This window comes from Acipenser ruthenus, chromosome 1, assembly GCF_902713425.1.
Source record: "Acipenser ruthenus chromosome 1, fAciRut3.2 maternal haplotype, whole genome shotgun sequence".
NCBI lineage: Eukaryota > Metazoa > Chordata > Actinopteri > Acipenseriformes > Acipenseridae > Acipenser > Acipenser ruthenus.
The window spans coordinates 24,819,335-24,844,949 of NC_081189.1; the positions used below are offsets into that span (position 1 = coordinate 24,819,335).

At 36.2% G+C, this 25,615-nt stretch overlaps 1 protein-coding gene across 4 annotated transcripts in view; it reads right to left on the reverse strand.

The window, feature by feature from the left end:
• Window positions 1–81: 81 nt before the first annotated feature.
• Window positions 82–25,615, reverse strand: part of LOC117973215 (uncharacterized) — a 52,325-nt gene continuing 26,791 nt past the window's right edge. Inside the window, exons 11-31 of one of the 4 annotated variants that reach the window (XM_034924699.2) lie at window positions 25,495–25,614; window positions 24,093–24,204; window positions 23,584–23,759; window positions 23,000–23,047; window positions 22,512–22,628; window positions 21,094–21,183; window positions 20,767–20,844; window positions 18,124–18,274; window positions 17,094–17,252; window positions 15,280–15,408; window positions 14,479–14,683; window positions 14,005–14,107; window positions 13,725–13,895; window positions 12,574–12,765; window positions 11,412–11,554; window positions 9,302–9,434; window positions 8,412–8,635; window positions 7,288–7,391; window positions 6,331–6,438; window positions 4,264–4,335; window positions 82–3,102 (exon numbers count right to left, since the gene is read on the reverse strand). In XM_034924699.2, the coding sequence (XP_034780590.2) occupies window positions 3,008–3,102; window positions 4,264–4,335; window positions 6,331–6,438; window positions 7,288–7,391; window positions 8,412–8,635; window positions 9,302–9,434; window positions 11,412–11,554; window positions 12,574–12,765; window positions 13,725–13,895; window positions 14,005–14,107; window positions 14,479–14,683; window positions 15,280–15,408; window positions 17,094–17,252; window positions 18,124–18,274; window positions 20,767–20,844; window positions 21,094–21,183; window positions 22,512–22,628; window positions 23,000–23,047; window positions 23,584–23,759; window positions 24,093–24,204; window positions 25,495–25,614 (2,730 nt within the window). In that variant the 3' untranslated portion in view covers window positions 82–3,007. The remainder of the gene's footprint in view (window positions 3,103–4,263; window positions 4,336–6,330; window positions 6,439–7,287; window positions 7,392–8,411; window positions 8,636–9,301; window positions 9,435–11,411; window positions 11,555–12,573; window positions 12,766–13,724; window positions 13,896–14,004; window positions 14,108–14,478; window positions 14,684–15,279; window positions 15,409–17,093; window positions 17,253–18,123; window positions 18,275–20,766; window positions 20,845–21,093; window positions 21,184–22,511; window positions 22,629–22,999; window positions 23,048–23,583; window positions 23,760–24,092; window positions 24,205–25,494; window position 25,615) is intronic. The other 3 variants (XM_059022480.1, XM_059022479.1, XM_059022489.1) reach the window with 3 other exon arrangements.

Here is a 25,615-nt window from a genome sequence, read left to right on the forward strand (position 1 = left end):
ATAAAAATTATGGTGGTTATTGAAATACTTAACTTTCAAGTCATAATCAAGCCTTATGGTTGATTCATACAATCCTTTAGTGTTTAAATAACATTACATCATTGAACTCCAAGAATAAATCTATTTTTTACATTACAAACAGCAGAATACATTTCCACAGGGACATACGGTAAAACACCTCTAGTCTCTAATATGTTAGACTATTTATTTTGTGACACTTTCCCTAAATGTGAATTACATTTCTGTATTTAATCTCCAGTAACTTGAAACAAAGGATACTGGTTAAAGCCTTAATAAAGGTTTTCACAAGTCAGTCTACACAATTTACTGTGCGTTTTTACTGTGCTTCCCAATGTATTACCATGCTTTCAAATCTCTGTATGACCATGATTTTCCTGAACTTTACTAGCTTTTTTTTAGCATAATAAACTTTTTTTTACCATGCATTATGCAAAATGCATGTGATAGTTATCCTTTCAATTTGAGTCACAATGATTCTCTGTGTAATAATGTTTTTTTACTACATAAGTAATTTTATCAGTCATACTTTGTTTCTATGATTTTTTTAACAAAGGAAAAAAGAAAGGGGGGTTTGGTCCTTGTAACGCTTATGAATTCCATTTTTAGAGCATTTCCTAAAATTGGAAAAAATGAAAATATGGTCTGTTTTTTCATTTACAATTTGAAAAATGTTTTTTTTTTTTTTTTTTTTTTAATCACTGGTTTGAAATTACACCTTTCATTTTTTGTTACTCCTACTAAAATAATGGAAAACCAAACAATGGTATGACTTTAAAATGCTTGCCAGTTGTGTAATGAACAGTTCATAATAAGGATGTACCATTGATGCAGGAAGGGGGGTGGGGGTCATGGACACAGCAGACCTGCCAAGGCAAATAATCCAAACTGGGCCATGGTTCTGTGAATTCCCCATGATTCTTGATTTCTCAGTTGCAGCCAACTAACAGATAATTGCTGACTTACTGAACATTAGCCCGTCACATCATTCAGCTCATTTATATGATCTTGTCTCATGCTATACATTTGGATTGCAAAGGTACTGATCAGTAGATAATGGAAGAATAATATAATATACATTTATACAAGATGGAGGAATTCACAAAGCAGATTACTCCAAATGCCATTAGCACTTCATATTTGAAAGGACACACATACTACAAGTAAAGACTACAAGGCTTTGTGAATACCCCATGATGTGTCAAGGTGAATATATATATATATATATATATATATATATATATATATATATATATATATATATATAAATACATACATACACACACACAGTGGAATCATGGAATCAAAATGTATTTAATTAGGAGTTAATAAGGAGTCCATAATGTCAAAGTGAAAATTAAAATCTACAAATTGTTCTAAATTAATTACAAATATAAAACAGAAAATTACTGATTGCATAAGTATTCACCCCCTTTGCTATGACACACCTAAATAAGCTCTGGTGCAACCAATTGTCTTTAGAAGTCACATAATTAGTTAAATGGAGTCCACCTGTGTGCAATTAAGGTGTTTCACATGATTCCTGGTTAAATACACCTGTCTTTGGGAGGTCCCACAGTTGGTTAGTACATTTCCTAACAAAAACTACATCATGAAGACGAAGGAACATTCAAAGCAAATCTGGAATAAGGTTCTTCAAAAGCACCAATCGGGTAGGATATAAGAACATTTCCAAGGCATTGAATATCCCCCGGAGCACAGTAAAGTCCATTATTAAGAAATGGAGAGAATATGGCACAACTGTGAATCTGTCTAGAACAGGCCGTCCTCAAAAACTGAGTATCCGGACGAGAAGGGCACTAGTCAGGGAGGCCACCAAGAGGCCTATGAGCTGGGAGACACTGTGCATATGGCAACAATAGCCCGGGTGCTTCACAAAACTGGCCTTTATGGGAGAGTGGCAAAAACAAAGCCATTGTTGAAAAAAAACTCACATCAAATCTCGGCTAGAGTTTGCCAGAAGGCATGTGGGAGACTCTGAGACCAAGTGGAAGAAGATTCTATGGTCTGATGAGATCAAAATAGAACTTTTTGGCCTCGACGCCAAGCACTATGTTTGGCGCAAGCCTAACACTGCACATCATCCTGAGAACACCATCCCTACCGTGAAGCATGGTGGTGGCAGCATCATGCTATGGGGATGCTTCTCTGCGTCAGGGCCTGGAAAGCTTGTGACGATAGAGGGCAAAATGGATGCAGCAAAGTACAGAGAAATCCTGGAGGAAAACCTGCTGAAGTCTGGGACTTGGGAGAAGATTCATCTTCCAGCAGGGCAATGACCCCAAACATACAGCCAAAGCCACACTGGAGTGGCTTAAAAACAAAAAGATCAATGTCCTGGAGTGGCCCAGTCAAAGCCCGGACCTCAATCCAACTGAGACTATGTGGAAAGAGTTGAAAATTGCTGTTCACCAAAGGTCCCCATCCAACTTGATGGAGCTTGAGCAATTTTGCAAAGAAGAATGGGCAAAAATTGCAGTGTCCAGATGTGCAAAGCTGGTAGAGACTTATCCAAATAGACTTATGGCTGTAATTGCTGCCAAAGGTGCCTCTACCAAATATTGACTCAAGGGAGTGAATACTTATGCAATCAATTATTTTCTGTTTTGTATTTGTAATTAATTTAGAACAATTTGTAGATTTTATTTTTCACTTTGATGTTATGGACTTTTTTTGTGTTCAGTGGCAAAAACTCCTAATTAAATCCATTTTGATTCCATGTTGTAAACAATAAAATGTGGAAAAGTCCAAGGGGGGTGAATACTTTTGAGAGCCACTGTATATATATATTTACATTATTTTGTATTGGTCAAAGTAATATACAGTAACAGTAAATGTCAGTGAATTCCATCCACAATGTTGCCATGACATTTACAAAGTCCAGGTGATAGGAGCGAATCCACTCATTTGTAAATCCTTTTTATATGTTTCTCCTTTCCTTTGGAAATGATGTATTACTTGTATTCCTTCATATGGGTTTGTTTATTTCCGGGGCAGAGTAACAGAATCGTTTAAAAGGACTGAACAGATGAACATTTTGTTCTACGCAGTCTTCAAGGGTATCTGTAAAAGGCAATTTTACATCAAATAAACAATTTTGAAACAAAATCCATATATACTGACCTAATGGGAAGTGTTTACTGCTGTAATTCCATCTTTTTTTTCCAGGTGGCCTACCTTGATGGACTTATACAGAGTTATAGTACACTGCCTGCCACCTGTTATTCTCAATTGTGTATATGGTAGTACTTGGGATATCACTCCCTGTTATGGTGCAACGCTGTTCTTTCAGAACCTGTGTGAGTGTGAACCAATATAAACTGTTTTTATTTGGGGGGGGTTGCCCATTGTACCCTACCCTTGCGGCACTTTCTGCAAATGCAACTAGCTAAGCAAGTATACATAAATACATTGCAGTCTACCTCACATTACTGACAGAAAGGTACTCATACTAAATTCAGAAAATTACAGCTTATGACATATCTTCTGTTTGGGATAATCTGTGCTGTGCTTCCAAAAACCCAAATCACCAGCTGATCCATTTCAATGGATCAAATAGGAATGTGCTTTTGTTTTGAGTTATTGTACTGTTTTTTTCCCCATCAACAAAAAAGAAAATGACAGCTTATCCTTGCACACGTTTATCTTGTTGCTTACTGCACTGAACAAACTAGTGTCATTTGTCATACTGAAAAAAAAAAAAATTGATTGCTAACAGATGTAATTGTTTATTGGACTTTTATCAACCCTCTCTCACTACAGCACCACTTTGGCACCTGTTCTGTATTTGTCAATATAATGAGGGACTTTTTATTACAAAAATAGAAATATATATATATATATATATATATATATATATATATATATATATATATATATATATATATATATGTGTGTGTGTGTGTGTGTGTTTTCTATGATCTAATATAGACTTATATTATTACGTTTTTAGAAGAACAACTTTATTTGTTTTGCATTTTGTTGGCCAACTGTTGTGGGCATTATCATCCTTGGACCTGTCAGTCAATTCATCGTAAGATGCAAAAATGCAGTTGCTTAAGACCTGTGCTCTTATGTTATATGAATAAATAGTGCCTTCAGAGTCCTTCAGAGAATCATTATGATGAAATTGGATGCTGGAACTGTTAAAACATAAAGAACTGTATTGTCTCCAAATAAATCTTATATACACTGAATACATTTTGCAATCTTATTCATGCTTACTTTTCCATGAGTGTGACTTGAAGCTGACCTCTGATGATGCTTGTATGGGAGGAAGCGTATGTGCTGGATAACCTGTAAAACAAAGTTTGAGCATTCCTGTTGGGGTTATTCCAATGCAGTTTGAATGTGTGACTGACAAAATACAGAAAAAGGAATTATCATTGTTTAAGAAACATCAAACATATTGCACATTAGCTTGTTTTCCCATGAATAAAACATGCATGTTATTATCCTTATTTGTAAAATAACTTGCCCTGTAAAGCAAATTATTTTACGATCAATGGGCAAAGACTGCTTTTATGTATTTTGGCAGATGGTAGATAAGAGCATATGCAAACTCAAGCCTGTATTCAGATTCAGAACCATTCATGTACAATGTAAGGGGTTTAAATTATATGTACATATATCGTGATGTATACATGCATTCCCAACACTACAGGGCAGTAGGACCATGGAAAGTGGTTGATGGCGGCTGTCTTGGCTCTCCAGAATGTCCAGGGCCAAAATGGCCGCCGGTTTTCAAACAGTTGCTTACAGGTGCAATCTTGCTAAGATGACAGGTTGCTCTTATAAAAGCCAGGTACTTCAGTCATGAGGGTGAACACCAGGGAAGAGATGTGTGTGTGTGTGTGTGTGTGTGTGTGTGTGTGTGTGTTTCACTGGGTTACATAAACATAACTTGGAATGACATTTTGTAAAGATATGCATTATATTATGTGGGGTAAAAGAATTAGCCTTTCCCGTTAGGTTCAGGGTATATATTTTTCAAAAGATGCACTTTATATAAAGAAATACTTCTCGAAATAAGTAAAAAAGTGATACTGACCTTGCATATGCCAGTAAAAATCTCAGGAATTAATAGTTGTTCATTCCAACTTTATTTTTATATAGAAACCTTAACTCTTATATGGGCTAAATGCAGGAAAATAGCTACCTTTGGCACTGATAAATATGCAAAGCCATACAGAAATGTGTAGTACTTCAGTGTAAATTCATCCTGTGTAACTCCTGCTCTAGCATACTGCTCCACACTCCTTGCTTGCTACATTCTACATTCCGTATTTATGTTATTGTGAACACTGATTGGTAACTTCCAGGTTGTCATAATCCTTTTACAGTATGCTGCAGTGATGCCCTATCAGTCACCTGTCACTTTCAAGCACACACAGATTGATCAGTGGTTGGCTTCTGGGTGTTAACCATTCCTTAAAGATGCTTGACACAGTGGTTGCTAATTTCAGTGTACAATAGGAGCTGCAGTCTGGGATTAAGAAACTAGCTAGGTGCATGATGAGACACACAGTTCAGATGCCTGATAAACATAATGAGCAAATTACAAAAGAGATGTTCAAATTGTAAACGTCAGGTAGAAATGACAGTAAAACTGTCATTTGAAAATTTGATAAGGAATTTTAGGAATTTAAACCCGTCCTTAACTTGTTATAGTTCTTAAATAAAGCCACAAAAAGTATGCTGATATTACGCTGGTAATGCAGTGTGTTTAATGTACTTTAATAAACTTGGTAAAAAGTGAATGTAGTTTCAATTTACCTCTCACTTGGCAATACAGAGGTCAGATACTGGATGAGCATGGAGACTACCTTAGCTCTTGCTATAACTGGAGGTTCCCCTCAAGATAGACTTGAGGCCACCCTTCAGATGCAATTTTCAATGAACGTCACTATCTCTAAATGTATTGAAAGTGAGACAGTAGCACTAATATCATTGGGTAGGTGCTGCCTTTATGGTACAGCATTTTGATTGGGTGCACCTTTCCAAGTGCATTCCTCTGACTGGATTAACGGACACCTGGGTTTCTAAGTACAGTGTATGGGTATAGGTTGTACAGTATGTTTTAACAATCTCAGACTTGTAGAGCAGCTTGAGGAATGAGAGCTTGGTATTAAAGCTTACTGAACATTGACACTGCGTGTGCTCCCCCTGCTCTGTAAATCCAATAAAGCTAATCCAGCAACCACAACCAGAATAAAAACATAACATGTAGAACACCCGGTATCAAAGCTGATATAATGACATGCATTTATAAAAACTGGAAGCTGCATTTACCTTCAGGAGTTGGTCTGGGTGCAGATGGTGCAAAATCGCTTGTGTAAAGACTAGGAAGGGCTGGGTGCCTAACAGGTGGTGCAGACATTTGTTTTGTTTTCCCTGCTGCTGTTTTAAATTTGTAAAAATGCAAGTAATTAAGATAATAATACACTGGAAATTATTCTCAGAAAAGAAAATCAGGTCAAGTCAGTCTGACCGTAGGCTTCCAAATATGTAATGGTGTACTTACTTGCTAGCTATTAACTGTCAAATGCACTACTGTTCACTAGTTTTAGTATGTGGCATTATTGTTACCACTTCACAGGCCCTATTTTGAGGCACAGGAAAAGTTTCAAAGTGGAATAAAATCATTTTATTTGTACAAACCAATCAGAGAAATGATGCAGAATAATAATGCTGCTCCTTCCTGCAACAAGTAACCCATTTTCTTGCTAGTTTTATACTGTTATAATTTGTCTTAACTTTTGCACTTGCTTCAAAACAGGGCTCCGGTGTTGTTTTTAATTTAAGGTTTAATTTAATTTCTTTAATTTAAATGCCAGTTCTTGTGGAGTTGAAGGATGAATGTAGAGTTGCAGTCTAGCAACACATGTCCTGACAAAACATCTAAGCACAAACATGCTGAGATTAAAATGTAGTTATGGTGCTGTTATCCTTGTATTGGCTTATAGAAGCACAACATAACAAACACTGTCATAAACATAATTTCATCGTGCTATGCTAAATTTTAAAACAATATTACTTATTGTTATTACAGTTTTAGTTTGTTGTGTTATTATCTCTAAAGCTGCTATAAGGATAATAATTCAGATGTAACCCTACCCATAGACACACACACAGCAGTTAAATAAAAAAAATCACAGACAATTTGAAGATATAATGAAAGTCCCCCGATACAAGAGGTGTAAAATGTGATGTTATACAGTACATAAGCAGTAGAGTAAAATCCCTTACCTATGCAGTGGTGATAATTTTGATGTTTCATTGTGAAGTAGCTTCTAGTTGTATTCTTTATAGGTCTTACTTCAGATGGAATTGCCTTCTGGAATAATTTGTAACTAAAATAGAACAGTATTTGTTATACAATAAAATAGTAACTAAATCCCAAACTCTTGGGTGATCCACAGGCACAGCTAAATCCAGAGATGCTGCAGGATATTCTACATGTACCACACATTCTTACAAAAGTATGTTGCTAATGGTTTAATAATTGCAACACACTTGACACTGAGTTCAACACCAAATATGAAATAGTTAAATAGAATGAACCTTGTGGTTCAGGTTTCATGGTCAATTACCAAAGCTTATATCCCCTTGTGGCAGGGTGGAAGCACTGCCGGTGCACAGGTGTGGGGAGTATTGGGTGGCAGGGAGGGGACTAAATTCCTCCCTGCAAAAACACGTAGGGATGTGGCTGGAGCCGCCAAGTGAATAAAGGATTAAATTATTAATTAGGCTCCACTCACAGATGTATAAAAAGGGTGATCATGGGTGTTAGTTTGGCATTAGTGGTGAGAATTAATGTTGGTGAATGTTGCTCAGTCTAAAACAACAGTATTTTAAAAGTATTTTAAAACAACAGTATTTTAAAAGTATATTATTTTTGTTTAAACTGTTTGTTTTGGCCATTGTGACTGTTTGTTTGTTTGTTTTGTTTATTATTTTATAATTAAAGTGCGCAAAAGCGCTTCAAACTTGCTAGTTCTGTCTCTGAGTCTCGCTTCCTGCCAGTTAAGATCTTAGGCCGTGATGCCACCCTGTCACAGTTGGTGGGAGGGACCAACGTTGCTGCTAGAGTATCCCGCACCCCTGCCAGCTACACGTCAGGAGGGCAGCTGGGACGCCTACCTCAGTGCTCTCGTGACCTCGTGAGTGCCTTATCTGTGGGGAGCGGGGGCACTTTACAGTCAACTGCCCCCTCCAGGAGGAGGAGGAAGAGGAGGAGGAGGAGGAACAGCTGCTGGATTGCCCTGCACTGTTGTCAGCACTGCCGCTGCCAGCGTTGCCACTTACAATTGCTTATTCTAATATATGCGTATAAAGGGGATATCATTTAATTTGCCTGTCCTGTTTATTACCAGGGGTGTTGCTGAGGAAACTGCACTCTCTGCAGATCCAGTTCCAGTATTTTGGGTATATTGTAAGAAGTTATTTGTGCTGATGACTGAACATGTTGAGGTTGTGCCATCACCATCTCCCACACTCCTTGAGATCCTTCAGCCATGGGCAGTGGAAAAGGGTCACAACCAGATGGTAGATGATGGATACCTTCATAAAATCTTGCTGTGAAGCAGTCCATATGCTGAAAGTAAAAAATATTTTTAAATACATAAATAAATAAATGCAATTCTGCATATCGTGCACTGACAAACATTGTGTGTTATTTAGCTAATCAGGAATATACAATGCCTGCTAACCTCAAAGAAGGAACACTAACTGGAAATGCATTTGCAATGTTTATGAGAAATACTTTGCCAGTGGTCAGTGTTAAAAAAAAATATATAAACTGCAGTTGTAGTTTGCAAAAAAACTCATTTTTCATATTACTTGTTTTTCTGTTTTAGGCAATCAGCTTTTCAAGTGTATAATTAATGTTTTTTTTTTCTTTTTTAACCCTATGCAATTGTCTTGGATGTAATGCAGTAATCACTTGAGTATACAGTACTACTGTATACAATACATAATTATTATTATTATTTAGCAGACACCTTTATCCAAGGCGACTTACAGAGACTAGGGTGTGTGAACTATCCATCAGCTGCAGAGTCACTTACAACTACATCTCACCAGATAGACGGAGCACAAGGAGATTAAGTGACTTGCTCATTGTCACGTTATCAAATATATGTTCCATGTTTACAGTATATTCAAAGGTTATTTACAAATTACATACAGTAACATTGCTAAAAACTTATTTAAAAGATATTGTTTAAAACTTTACAAAAGATATTGTATACATGTGCTGTACCTGCAATAAAGGACTTTCTGAAGTAGGTTCAGCTGTGTGTTCAGTTGGAGCAAAAGATGGTAAAGGCACATGTAGCACTGTTCCTAGTTTAGGAAGTGTACTGACCTTAAATTGTCCTTTCATTGTAGCAGGTCTGAAAGATATACATATATAAAAGGGATGGAAATACGGTTAGATTATATATATATATATATATATATATACAGACGTGCTCAAATTTGTTGGTACCCTTACAGCTCATTGAAATAATGCTTCATTCCTCCTGAAAAGTGATGAAATTAAAAGCTATTTTATCATGTATACTTGCATGCCTTTGGTATGTCATAGAATAAAGCAAAGAAGCTATGAAAATAGATGAATTATTGCTTATTCTACAAAGATATTCTAAAATGGCCTGGACACATTTGTTGGTACCCCTTAGAAAAGATAATAAATAATTGGATTATAGTGATATTTCAAACTAATTAGTTTCTTTAATTAGTATCACACATGTCTCCAATCTTGTAATCAGTCATTCAGCCTATTTAAATGAAGAAAAGTAGTCACTGTGCTGTTTGGTATCATTGTGTGCACCACACTGAACATGGACCAGAGAAAGCAAAGGAGAGAGTTGTCTGAGGAGATCAGAAAGAAAATAATAGACAAGCATGGTAAAGGTAAAGGCTACAAGACCATCTCCAAGCAGCTTGATGATCCTGTGACAACAGTTGCAAATATTATTAAGAAGTTTTAGGTCCATGGAACTGTAGCCAGCCTCCCTGGGCGCGGCCGCAAGAGGAAAATCGACCCCAGATTGAACAGAAGGATAGTGCGAATGGTAGAAAAAGAACCAAGGATAACTGCCAAGGAGATACAAGCTGAACTCCAAGGTGAAGATACGTCAGTTTCTGATCGCACCATCCGTCGCTTTTTGAGCGAAAGTGGGCTCCATGGAAGAAGACCCAGGAGGACTCCACTTTTGACAGAAAAACATAAAAAAGCCAGACTGGAATTTGCTAAAATGCATATTGACAAGCCACAATCCTTCTGGGAGAATGTCCTTTGGACAGATGAGTCAAAACTGGAGCTTTTTGGCAAGTCACATCAGCTCGATGTTCACAGACGAAAAAATGAAGCTTTCAAAGAAAAGAACACCATACCTACAGTGAAACATGGAGGAGGCTCGGTTATGTTTTGGGGCTGCTTTGCTGCGCCTGGCACAGGGTGCTTTGAATCTGTGCAGGGCACAATGAAATCTCAAGACTATCAAGGCATTCTGGAGTGAAATGTACTGCCCAGTGTCAGAAAGCTCTGTCTCAGTCGCAGGTCATGGGTCCTCCAACAGGATAATGAGACAAAACACACAGCTAAAAGCACCCAAGAATGGATAAGAACAAAACATTGGACTATTCTGAAGTGGCCTTCTATGAGTCCTGATCTGAATCCTATCGAACATCTATGGAAAGAGCTGAAACTTGCAGTCTGGAGAAGGCACCCATCAAACCTGAGACAGCTGGAGCAGTTTGCTCAGGAAGAGTGGGCCAAACTACCTGTTAACAGGTGCAGAAGTCTCATTGAGAGCTACAGAAAATGTTTGATTGCAGTGATTGCCTCTAAAGGTTGTGCAACAAAATATTAGGTTAGCGGTCCCATCATTTTTGTCCATGCCATTTTCATTTGTTTTATTATTTACAATATTATGTTGAATAAAAAATCAAAAGCAAAGTCTGATTTCTATTAAATATGGAATAAACAATGGTGGATGCCAATTACTTTTGTCAGTTTCAAGTTATTTCAGAGAAAATTGTGCATTCTTCATTTTTTGTGGAGGGGTACCAACAAATTTGAGCACGTCTGTATATATATATATATAGGAGGTTCTTTTATGTAGTTTAGCCAGGGCACCAGGAGCTCGAAATCCACTCCTTTACAATTTAAAGGTAATAGTGCCACTCTCAATTGCATTTTTCTATTGACCTTGTTGTTAAACATTCTTTCCTTTCCGATCTGGTCAACAAAACCTTGCAGTCTACTGCTTAAATAAACCACGAGATCACAGAATATATAATAATCACCAAAGAAGGCCAAGTAAACATACAGCAGTTGATTGTTTTTTTTCTTATGCACTTACCTTCCTTGCCATGAGAGTACTGGCTTTACTAAGAACAAGCCTGATTTCTCCTCAATATTAATCAATGTGCTCATCAACATGTTGGCAAGATTCAACCTCCGCTCTGAAAAATCCAGTTCTTTCCTGTTCCATGTTTCCTTTTTCTAGTCAATAAATAATTCAAATGAGTTATTGTTGCTGATGTTGTAATGGGTTTAGTCCATTCTAGCTTCTAAACACAACGTCCTAAATATACTTCAAAGTTAATTAAGAACTATTTTTCAAATTATTTTACCCTCGATTTTCGCCCCAATTTGGAATGTCCAATCATTTTTACACCCAGGAACTCTAGAGTGGATGTCAGTGAGCTACCGACCTCTGGTCCTGCAGGTGTCCGCTTTTGAGCTCACTGGGCGCCTGGCCAGCAGGTTTCGCTGTAGCGTGATGAGGAGAAACAGTCCCTGACAGTTTTGCCTCCCTAACCTACGGGAGAGCCAGAGCCAATGCAACGCTCCCCAACGAAGACCGGACACTTCGCACAGCCAGGACGCGAACCTACGCTGTATGACTTACCCTGCACACCATGCGGCTGTGCTTTTACCAGCTGAGCCACTCGGGGGCTCGGCTAAATGCTTTTTAGGACCACTTACAGTATACCGTTGTTCTGCAGCAAACCAATGACAATACATATGATGCTTATAAGGTGGTAGGCATGCATTATCCACCAATGTTTTTATTAGTGGTAGAGATGGGTACCTGAAACCCTGGTTACTGTTACTGTTTGACAACCAGTTATTACTGCCTAAAGAGGCTATAAAAGCAGAAAAACAGATCTAGAGATGCATGATATGTCATTTTTTTTTTGCAATTAATTTAATGCTAGGCTACCAGCTGTGAGCTTGAAATGGTGTGAAAATGTACCCCGGTAACTTTCTGAATGGGAATCTGGTTCCACATTTTCTACCATTTCCTATCCCTAGTTGATATGTACTGATTCTATTCACAGATATACTTTCCCCTGTGTCATTTTATTGAAAAAGCCTTGGGTGGCTGGTTTTCAAACATGACTGCATTATAAAAAAAACAAACAAAAAAAAAAAAACTACTAAAAATTACTGACTGTTCATATGTGTCTACGGCCAAAGCAAAGCAAGAAAGGAGGGGGAGGGGGGGGGGGAATTACCCTCCTGTGAAGCTTCTCTATTCTTCTGAGAGTCTCTGATTCATCTGGTGCAGCAGCAGCAGCTCTCTTTCTCAGGTTACTGAGGTTTTTCTTGGCTTCACATAAGGTAACATGCTGTGTGTACTGCTTCACAAGCTGGCTGAATCTCTCTCTCTGAAGTCTGGAATACTCCCCCATTGCCTGAGAAGCAATCTGTTGAGAAACACGATTATCCATGTTATACAAACACAATCTGTTTTCAATAAGACATCCATATAAAAAACTCAAAAGGAGTACTGGGCCTGAATGCCGAGTAATATTTAATGTAAGTAATAAAATCTTCTGGGAAATAATTTATTGAGAAAATAATAGAGTGCACTTTCGAGTCATTAAGAGGACAACATTCACCACTGTGTTTTTTTGGTGGATCCATATTTTATCTGATAAAACGTTATACTTGGTTGCCTATCCAATTAATTAAACATTTTGACAATTTGTACGGGAACAAAACAGAAATTATTGTAGTTTTCAGTATTTGCAGGCCAAGAAAATGGCCAGCATTTATTAGTTTTTTTCAGTTTTTCTAGCCTATAGAGTAGGGGTCTCCAACCGTGGTCCTGGAGAGCCCCTATCCAGCAGGTTTTATAGGTGTCTTTACATCATCAGTGGCTAAAGATCTGGAACACCTGTTAATCTTGATTAATTAAGCCAATAATTGGTTCAATTAAGTAAGTGAGAGATTGGTTGAAACGAAAACCAGCAGCCACAGTAGCTCTCCGGGACCAGGGTTGGAGACCCCTGCTATAGAGGCATACGTTTTATTAGCTTTCTATCCTAGGGTTTTTGTGGAGACCATATATAATCATCAATCATGTGTTAAATATAGAACATGGATAACTGGATTACTCAGAAGTTAAATACAAAATCAAATAAGCAGTTAGTAAAACGTTTTGTTTTATGAAAACAGATAGCAGAAATGCTGAGAAAGTAAAATATAGAAGGTAAAAGTTTAGGTTTGACAAATGCTGTGTTAGTTTTGTTTTTTCTTCCTGAATAAATCTTCTACTCTATATATAACATGTAGCCCTGCAGACAGTATTAAATATAAACATACCACCAATAATTTCAAAATGACTCTCCCTATTATGCATTTTGTTACTTTATTGTCTTACCTCATAGCTCTCCTGAGGAATCCTACCAGCTGACAGGCTTTTCTTCAAAACCTTTGTATTTCGCTTGATGTCTAATCTTGTAAACAAAATCACAGAGTCTTGACCTTTCTTGCTTGCATTAAATTGTCTATTTCCTTCCTCCTTGGTAGATAATTTAACTGTATTCAGCTCCTTAACCAAATAAATACAAATCAAATAAGTTACTTTCCGCTTCAACAACTGAAAGGTATGTTTTCAGGAGTGCAAGTTCCAGTTATTTAATAATTTCCTTTGCACATACTTTTTGTAAGAAGTCAACACGTTGTTTCATATCTGACAGTAAACGGTGGCTTCTTTGGTCTTTTTCCTGATGAAGTTGGGATTTTATACTGAGTTCTGTTTTCCTGAAACAAACAGAAAATGCAATTTCAGTTAAATTTAAATTCAGTTGATAAACTGAAATTCACCTTGGTTGTTTTCTCCCAGTGTTTTTGTTTGCAAATGTGACACCAAGGCAACATCATGATCACACACATTCAATGAATTACCAGTGGGACTAGCTCCATATAAAAACCATCTCACTATTAAAGCCACTATCTGTCAGGAGATATCTGTCGCTGTTAGTATCAGCTCCCTACTTGCACCAGTTCATCCAGTTCCTCTGGAGTTTACATTTTGTTTTTGAACAGTAAGCACATTTGCTTTAGATTGTGGTATCCAGGCATTCAATACAAATAAATAACACAAAATTAGATGCAATTCTTAAACGACTTACATCTGTAGCATTTGGTTCTGCAGCTCTGACTTTGTTGGACTCTCCATGGCAGCATCAGCAGTGCTTAGCCCACTGACTGGCAAGGAGTCGAGGCTGGTTTGCTCCAGCACAGAGTTAATGTAGCTCATGCTTCTTTGCTCGTGAGCCGTACCATCATAGGATGTAGCACCTTCTTTCTCATTCATGTTCAACAATAAACTAAATGCTTGGGGTATTAAAGTGAACAATGCAAATTAGCGCAAGCATAATAATCTAATGTGACAGTTGAATAATATAAAAAGGTTGTATGTTTTTTTATTATTGATTGTAAGAAGTTGAAAAAGGATGTGCACAAAGATGAATCCTGGTCTCCAGCTTCAAAGGTGAAGAGGTAATTCAATTTAAACCACCAGTTATGAGAAAAACTCACAGAGCAGTACCCATCAGATCTGTTGTCACAATTGAGCTTCACAAGCCTAGGTTTCTAAGTTCAAAATATAATCTTCAATGTTTTTAAAATATGAATGAACATCCCATAAAATCACCAACAGTGAAAGAAAAATAAACTACAGAGAAAACATCACTAAACGGTTATTTTAAGTAATTAAGCATGCTTGATCTAACTTTAACCCTAATGGAATCACTGTGACAGAAATGTTTAATTAATTACAAGGTCAATGCCCTGCACCTTTGTCTTTCTGCCTTTCAAATGTAATAAATGAGGTGTGATTACAGTAAGCAGTTAGCATTTGGGGAGTATTTTGGCAGATTCTCCCCTTCTCTGCCTTGGAACTGTAGCTTTATACCACCCAACACTCCTACCTGTCAGGGCTTCATTGAGGATGCACTGGCTACTGCTGGCCAGGGAACAAACGTAGTCCAACATATCCACATCTGGACTGTATTGCACTACTGCAATATCATAAAAGCGCTGGGCACCAATAAACATTTCTGAAATGATTAGAAAACTAAATAAATTACTAAGGCTTAAAGTGTCACTGGCATAACAATCTTCCTAAATTGATGACACAATACAGTTGTAATATTTGTATACATTATTATTTAAATATAATGACAATGTAATTGCAACTGATAGAAGGCTTAGCTAATGGCTTTCATCCATCCATCCATCATCTGTAACCGCTTAATCCTATAGAGGGTCGCGGTGAGCCGGAGCCTAACCCGGCAGACACAGGGCGCAAGGCAGGACTACACCCTGGATGGGACGCCAGTCCATCACAGGGCAACTAAGGGGCAATTTAGAGAGGCCAAGCCACCTAGCCAGCATGTATTTGGACTGTGGGAGGAAACCGGAGTACCGGGAGAAAACCTAATGGCTTTCAGCAAGTTTAAATTCAATACGTGCATTAACCATATTGTATCGTATTATGGAAGTGTCTGAAGAGCTGATGGTGACTTTATCAATGTCTAGACATTTTTGTATATATGAATGTCTGAAAAACTGACCTCATGCACTGAGCACTTAAACAAGAGCTACTTCTTAGTAGTTTAATAGTCACAGGGTTGGACTGCAATATGAAAAGTAGGGAGTCTATGAAGGATGTGTAGGTCAGTGAGTATAGTAGTCCCCATGAACCATATTCATAAATCATCATTGTCAGGCAATGCTGGTCTAATTCTAAACTAGCAATGTCACCAGCTTCTGTCTAGTGATCACAAAGACCGGTGTAACAATGTTGTTCACATTCAACTTGTGATCCCTACACTGTGCATTTTATTGCATGCGACTTGATGTCTATAATTATCCATGCCATAAACCTGACTGATAAGAATAAAAAGGGACAGATGACCTCTGCCAAAACCAGCTGTCTTTTAATGTTACTTAGGGTTGGAGTCTATAAAAAAATACTCTATATGTTAAAACCTGATTAGGCAAAGGTTGACATGCAACTACCAATCCCAACAGTAAAGCATGAAACCCAGATCCACAAGCAAACGAGAACATGCCTACATGGAAGCTACTGTAAATCAAGGTTAACAAACAAAAATGCTATCCATCTTCCTTAATTATAAGATTTTGTACCTTTTTGTTTAAAACTCAACCCGATTGCATGCAATTTGATGTCTATAATTGTTCATGCCAAAAACAAGAATAAAAAGGGACAAATGACCAAAAGCAGCTGTCTTTTTATGTAATATAATATTTACTTCAAATAGTGTGTGCTTTATTTCCTTGTCCAATGGGGGGGATCAAATTAATCAAACTTTCCAAACAAGTAGTATGTGTGTGTGTTTAAAGTAGTTTTTTTATATATATTGGGAGGCTCACAATTATAATATGCTGTGCTTGTTCAAGCAAAACACAATACCTATGTGGCACAGCCATATGTCCCAATACAAGACAAGTGCTAATTAATGCTGTTAGGATCTATGTAAGCACTGCTTGATTCCAATAAAAAAGGTATGCAACAGGTAACATAAACTGTCTTGTGCAACTAGAACAAAGTTACATAATGTATAGCATTATACATATTACATAATGTATAGCATTATACATATTACATAATGTATAGCAGGCTTTACAAAATACAGTGACAAATTTAAAATCCCCTGTGTACTGTATTTCTACAGTATACTTCATGCCAAACACTATAAGATAAACAACTGACACATACCTTTGTCCAAAAACATTTTGATAATTGCATCTTTGAAATGTAAAATTTGTGCATGTAGTTTTCTGAATTCATTATTCATCTGATGTTGGCTAATTCTGCTTAGTTTATTTACAACGATTGGTAAGTCCTGTTCCATCAGAAGTGCATCTGGTCCATCAGCTTCAGAAAGGAAGATTAAATTAGGAATATAACCCAACATTCAACTTCTGGAAAACATTGAACTACTAGATGACAATGTTCTGCATCATCCTATAGAATTAACAAAGTTTGCTTCAAAAAGTCGAATGAAACTTGCCAAATAATGTTACATTAACACATTGAATTACTGTGTAGTTTTCCATATACTTAACGAAAAACTGACAAAAATGTGATATTCCCAAATTAACATGAAATACTGTACTTCTATTATGGCTTCCCATAGACTTGTCAAATAAAATATCTAAATTATATATATATATATATATATATATATATATATATATATATATATATATATATATATATACATTAATTATGTCTCATTCCTAGAATTCAAGGTAATGCAAATATTTTGGCCATAGCTGTATTATGTGTACAAAGCACTGCATAATTACAATATACACCTTCAGACCCAGACATTTATATTATATGACTAGCACAAATTAGCTTTTGCTGTAGTGTAAAATGTGAGCCATGTTTTATTTTAGTTATCAAACTTGAAATAAACCAATATTTTAAATAAATCAATTTTGAAAAACATCTTTGTGTATCTTTTTTTCTGTATGCGTATGTAAAAAGCAAGGGATGCAAATTATAGTTTTTCTTTGTATGTTATTGTTTAGATTAATAAAATGGGGTTTAGAATGTTAATTATGCAATAGATTAAATAAAAAAAAAGTTCACTAGTTTTTTGGCAGAAGACATTTAACCACAAAACAGATACAGTAGACATATAACCACAAAACAGGTTTTTAAAATATATTTAATTTCCTCTAGCAGTGCCACAAAATGTCTGTGTCTTCTGATGCTATGATTGAATAGATAATCATACCTTGAGATGTAGAACACAATAGTGAACGTTCCCTTAGCAGATCTTCAACTGGACCCTCTAATGTTCCAGTTGGTTCTGATGCCATGAATCCAGCTTCATCATCAATGAGAGCATCCAGATCTGTATGATCACTAAGGTCACCCGTGTCAGACTGAAATTGACAAACAAACTGGAATCGATAACTGTTACCAGGGTTAATTCAAGTGAAATTATTAGTCAATAACCAGGGGTCAGCCAGCAAGCGGAAATACTGCCTAGCCCTGTTGAAGTCTATGCACTGTGATTCATAGGAATAGAAGGGTGCTAATTCCAAGCAATCAACTCAAGCACTCAAGCAACATGCCTGTGTACAGTAAGACAGAAGGCCTGATTTCCCACTGTGGACAAAATGCTCACATCACACATTTGTTATGGAATGCACAATTTGCCTGCAATTTGCACACCGTGGAAAACATAGGCCAGGTTGTCTATTTCAGCTCCACACCATCTGTAATCAAAGAGCTGTTTTGCGCCAGTGTGGTTGCTACCAACTTGGCTGTACCTCTTTTCACACTAGTTTCTCAACAAAGTCAATTAGTTGTAAACCCATCTAAATAATCCTCAAAATATTACAATTCAATTTTAATGAGCTTTTTTATTAGAACATGTATTGATAAAAAGAATGATAGTTCGGCATTCATACAGGACTTCCTAACAAAAAGTGCTTAACTTGCATCCCTTTTTTGCGCATCTCATCTTTAAGTCCTATAAATAACACAGCATATATTTATAGACATGTAATCCCAATAAGACCATCCACATCAGCTGATTTTCTCTTAGTATGATAACTGTTTTCTTTAAACTGCTTAATGCTACATGTGGATGTATTTAATGTGCGTTTTCAATGACACTTTGTTGTCATTTTTTCCCCCCAATGTGAAGATGTTTTTTTTTTTTTCCTAAAGAATGAAGACATCAGTTTGCTTTGATAATATCTGTTTACTTCTATGATTTTCCAACTAAAATCCTGCCCCATAATAAATCTGAAGCCCCAATTTCCCCTAAAAAATGATCAAAATGGTGTGTGGGGTTGAATATCTTAATGCTCCTTAAAAAATGTCAATGCATATCTGAGCCTTTTAGAACTAAAATTGTGTGTAAGCTTGTTGGCTGTTAAAGCCAATATGCCTCACTTCCTAGCGCTGAGTGATCATCACTAAGAAGAAGAAGAGGGTTAAGGAAGGGTTTGAAACACTAAACATTCTTATCTAACCTTTGATTTTATTGTATCAAGGCAGAATGTGTTTGGAAAGACTAGCCCTTCAAGTCAAACGTATTGATATTTATCAAATTTGTCAGGGGTGTTATTCGTTTTCCATTCTTCCACGAGCCTCACCTCAAACCTTGCATATGTGTATGTAAAAGCAAACCCCTCTTTACAAGCAAAGGATGTGAAAGTCTCCTAAAATAGTTCATCAATGAGTAATAGTTAAACTGCAACGATTCAGACATTAGGGAACCAGCAATGATAATAAAATTTTATGAAAGAAACCTGAATTGCAGACTGTGAAATACTCCTCTGCCCTATGGTGCACAGTCATTTATCTTAAGAGTAATATGGATTCTTTGTAGCAAGTCCTTAGATAACAGAACCGTTACTGGTTGTAGTTATAGGTGAATTTAATAGGCCTCCAGACATCTTGTATCTGTATGCAATACAGAGAACATCCAGGCCAGCTCATTGCAAGTTACTTTGTGTTTCACGTTTTATACAACTAGGACATACTGTAAATTGACAAAATTAGGTTTTACATTAGTAGTTCAAAAAATATATAATTTTTATAGAATTAAATTGTGTTGTTTATGAGAGATTTGGATGCTCAAGCCAGTCATTTATTTACAGTTAGGCACAGCAGGAGCTTGGTTCTTACAAAGGTCCAGGGAAGGTTGCCCACATCTGAGACAGTAATTTGGTCTCAGTACTCTTCCAGTCCAAAGGAATACTACTAAGTGTGTCAATTAGTGTTACTTTAGAACAGTTTTGTGGTTTATACTGAAGTGAACCTCAGAGAATAGGCTGTAAAGCTTTCATGTCAATTATGGACCCAATTCTCAGAAGAACTGTATTAGACATTATCTCATTGATTTAAGTCTCTCTGGTGAATGGGTTTCTTTTTCTTCTTCTTCATGTGGTGAACTTTATTTTGCTCTATATACATTGCAAGATTTTACATTCTCAGTATTGTTCATTATTTTGATAGAAAGATCAGCTCTCCCTATTAAACAAGGAAGATAGTGTATACTGTAGAATAACCCTCGTGGAACCAAGGTACTAGCAGCTTCATACTGTATATGAACAAGCCACTTCTTATTCTGTAAATACACCTAAACCGGATGTACAAGGCTCTAATCCCATCTGACACACTATTTACAGTAAGTAAGAACACCATGGTCAAGAACATTTAGGATTAGAGTATGGTATTGTGTATCATATTAACCCCATTGAAAGGGACAGACAGAATGTGTCTCGGACTCAGGACATACAAATGTGAAAAATACACTGTTTCTCAGCTGTTGTCTAATGTGGCAATTACTGTTACTGATGCTTGCCCTTCCTTTCCTTTTCGGGTAGAAGAAAATTATGATTTAAAGAATGCTCATTACTTTGACAGCATGTGTTGATTGCATTGATTCATCCAATGTTAAAGAGTGAACACTGGCCTCTGTCTCATCCTGGGAACTCTGTAACACAGTCATTGATCAAGTTAGTTGTGATATCTAGCTTACACTATGCACTTCATTATTGCAGGCTGTTAACATTGCATCATCTTTGGCTTGTTTTAACATCTCAAGCACAGTATCCACAGGTAAGAAGAAATATACCGATTTGTTTCACCTTTCATAAAACATTACAGAATTTTGTAAGAGTAACGAATGCTGTGATGGTATGGTTTAAATCTATAGTGATTCAAGTCTGTCACATGCTCTTACCTGATCACTGTGCTCTTGCAAGGAATGTTTTTTAAAGTACAAAATGGAGGTCTGAGCCTCTGTTAGCTGCCCCAGAAGCGACTCTCTCTCCTGCATAAAATTACATTATTATCAGAAGTCCTATACCTGGAATATGTATTATATTATATTAGCATACAACTCAAGACAATGAATTATTACAGCTCAACAAGTTTTGCATATACAGTATTAAAGGCAGTCATTAACATAAAGTATGAGGGAACGTGAAATGTTCCCATTTAACATAACCTGTGTAATTGCAAAGAACCATTTCACAATAAACTTGTTAATCATGGCAAATATGGACTGGTTCTTTCAACATATTTTCAATGCTTTGCAAATATATTCATGGTCATTTTAGCACCTGCTTTATTCTTCTTTGCAGATAATAACTTACACAAGGTATTAGATATGTCACATTCCTTTCACTTGGGTAATGTTAGAAATAATTTATAACAGGTGACCCAGTTCTGACCTGACCATTTAGAAAAATAACACAGATATAAACCTAATTATTCTAAGTCCGGATTTGGATGCATTTATCAATTTATTATATCTCAGTTAGTCTTATTTAATATCCAGCATGTCAAAATGATTAGATACACTGGAGTAAATGAACATTTAATACATAAAATCATGACAAAGCTCAGTTTACATCAGAATCTCTTAGACCCATTATTTGTTTGAAAAATAGTATAAAAAAAGAAAGAAAATGAACTATGATTATTCCAGCTGTTTAAACTGTATGGTGCATTTTACATTTCAGGGGAAAAAAAATAACATCCTAATATTTTTTAAAAATAATATTTTTATGATGGATAGCAGTGTTATTGATTTCCACTGTAGTTAATATTTTCAGCTTAATGTATGTCACTTGTAAAAAAAAAACTATGTTAACAACAATGTAAATTATTGTCCTGCATTACTAATATTTGTGTTATACATTGGGAAGTACTGTTTGCAAAAAAATTAATAAATAAAAATAAAACATTAACAAAGTTTTACAAATTTATTTCAACAGTTAACACCAGTGATAAATATAAGCATAAATGATACTCTGAACACTTGAACTCTTATTACTATGATTCATCGTTTGGATGTTGAAAGAATGAAAGGTTACAAACACAGTGCAATTGGTACTCCTGCAAAACATTTATCCACTTTCCCAGCGAGTCCTCGGAGTCTCATTACACCATGCTTTACAAATGACAGCAAACCTCAATATGAATAACAATCAGACTGAAGGGTTCTTGTGTGATTTTAATGACTTAACATTTTTGAAATATAATCCTTAATATTGGCATTTTGAGAGGTGTATTCATTGTTTGCCCCGTGTGTTTAAAACTGTGCAACTGGTGAACAATATATATTTTTTGATTTACAGTGCAAGATCTACTCACCTGAGTCCAGTGTAACATCTTTGTTTCCAGTTCATCTTGAAGACAACTTACAGTTTGGTTGAATCTTTCCTTCAGTGTAGAAACCTCTTTCTCTAATTCATCTATCTTACTAACAGCCTTAAGAACAATAGAGACAAACTTTAATCTCCATAAATACTTAATTAAAAGACATCAATTTGTGACATTAATCCTTTAACATACAAAGCATTGGCTATGGTCACAATATTGATAATGGGTTAAAGGGAATAAATTCAATGCAAAATGCAATATTCATTTACTAGCATCTATTCTAGAGTCAACCATCATTCCTAGACTATAACACAAAAACATAGTTACATTTGATAACTCACGACCGGTATACATTTAAAGACGTCTATGAAAAGTCATATTTTAAATGATCTATTATTGTTAAATAGATATATTTTGGCAACATATTTTTGAATACCTTGCTAAAAAGAGAACATTATATTGGAATTAATCATGTTTACCTCAGTTTTATAGGCCTGAAAGTAGTGTTCATCTGAAGGAATGCTCGACTTAAAAAAAGAAAGATTTTTAGGTTATGAAAAACATTACTGTTTCCACGGGCACACAATAGTTTAAGGGATATCCATATGCAATAATGGTTGGTAAAAGTAAAATGGTGGTGTAACAACAAAATATGAAGTTTGAAAAAAAGTGGTCAGGAAATGGTCTCATTAATTCAGAAACATAAAGTCACATGACCACCTGTCAGCCACATTGGATCAGAGGTCAACAAGTTCACAAGTTCATATTCCAAAGCATTATACCACAATTATTTGTGAACATCTGCATTTGGCACCATTAAAAAGTACAAATACAAAAATCCAGTGTCCTATAAAATAATATATCTCACCGTTTCTAACTGAAGCATTTGATAGGTTGTACTTTCTATTCAGTGTACATGTGGTTAAAAAAGAACCCAATGATTCCATATATTCTCACAAGTGCACCTTTCAGAACTGTAAAACCCTTAATTTACTGCCTCCTAGCCAGTGATTATAGAGGGATTTGAAAAGGTCTTTGGGAGAAAGTAGCTGGGATTTGTTACCAGAGCTTGTTCGTCTCTCAGATCAATACTGTGCTCCAGGAAAGCAACTTGAACAGTCTCCAGAGCGCTCATTCTCCTGCAGAGGAACTTTTCACTGCCCTCTGTGGGCAGCCGCTCTTGTACTGCACTTTGTTCAGAACTCACTTGAGTAACAACAAGTGTAGGTTTTTCAGTGCCTATGAAAAGAACAGATGTTTGTTAAGGGTCGTTTTAAAAATAAACTATTAAGAAAATTGACCTTGAACTGAAATGTATTCCTGTATTTCTGTATTACAGCATGTGATGCTTGGAGACATAACAGATAATAAATGGGTCCTATTCACCAAGCTTAACCACGTGTTAGCCTATATAAAGGCTGTTATACATTTGTAGATTTTTGAACCTAAGGATCCCAAATTGTTTTTAGAACAGTTTCAATGACTTTCGGACAGTAAGTGCTTTGAGAAAAAGTAGCTAACATCAATCATATATATATATATATATATATATATATATATATTATACACAACCTGGGGGGAATGGCACAGTGGAAATTAGTGCTGCATCTTCCCTGTTCACAGGTAGCATGACTCCCCCTGTCTTGTTCTCCATGAATCCTCCCCTAGGCAACAGTTGTGCATCCTTTTAAAGTTAAGCAGATATTAGTTCACATATTTACAGTACTTGAAAGAGAAACTTGGTATGGATAAGAAATATCAACATGTGTTCTTTTTGCATTATTTTCTGTTTTAGTCATTAAATCCTGGTGATATTTTAAAACTCAGAAGATTAAAGCAACCCTGTACCTTCAAAAGAGGTCCCAGAATCATAACTAAAGTACGAACATCAGATACACCTGAGTGTAACAAATGACAGATAAAGGTTCTGCAGACAGTGTGTGGTTCTAAAAGGCAGTCAACTGTGCCTAACAGAACACAGTAATAGCTTTTGTTCAATTCTCAATGGCTTATTATCCTAAACACCACCCTCCTAGCTTGCACCAAACTGAAACACTGAATCACATTGCATGTCTCATGTATGTACCCTCCCTGTGGTGTCGTCATGTGACTTTTTGGTTTCAGGCTGACCGAGCTAGGTAACCAAGAAAAGGTCTGAGAGTCTAATGGTCAAAGGTTCGTTTCCAGCCTCCGCCATGTTACACGCATACAATGATTAAGCTAGACAAACTAGTATGTTCTGAATATAAAAAATATAGAGAATGAAAAATGATAAGTACGTTTTAAAGGTGAAAAGTATTCATTCAGCAATATATCTGTGAACATAGGTATGTCTTGGAATGGAATTTCTTGATTACTCAAAGTTAGACATGAATTAAAGGTTGACAGGTTTCAGATGTACCTTATACATAAACGTGTGAATATGGCTGCATCTTTTACACAGGGAAATGTGAAACCTACGAAGTGATGACAATACATATTTGTTAAGATTTATTGGAAATATTTTGTTATCTTTATGCACTTTAATGTTGACAGGCTGGATATTCCAGCTACATGCATATTTGTAAGTAAAGGACATTAACCAAAAGTAGCATTTTAGATTACAGGGCCTGAATAGCCAAATAAAAACATTGTAATAACTGTGTAATTACAAATGGAAACAACCCTGTTATTAACATCTTGTTACCTGAAGTAATTACATTGTAACACTACAACACAGGTTATTTCTTGTAATCACACACATGCTAGGTAATGTTGATAGTTACCAAGTTATTGCAATGTTATTACATGGTTATGTGTGCCCCATAATCAAACCTGCTACCATTATATTAATAGTAAAACCTTGAGGACCTGAATGAACACGTTGAAAGTTGTTCAACAAGTAAGTTAGTTCAGTAATATAACATAAAAACAGAATATGAACAGAACAAAGTCTACATACTAAATGGACCTGGTCTCAACAGTGTGCATTTACCTTCTCAGAATCAGTTAGTAAACCTTCTCTAGGTCCTTCTTTTGATGAATGGTTGGTTTCTTCATCAGGGCGGAGTTTGGCCTGGCCAGTATGTGCTGCTACAGAGTACAGGTCTCCATTC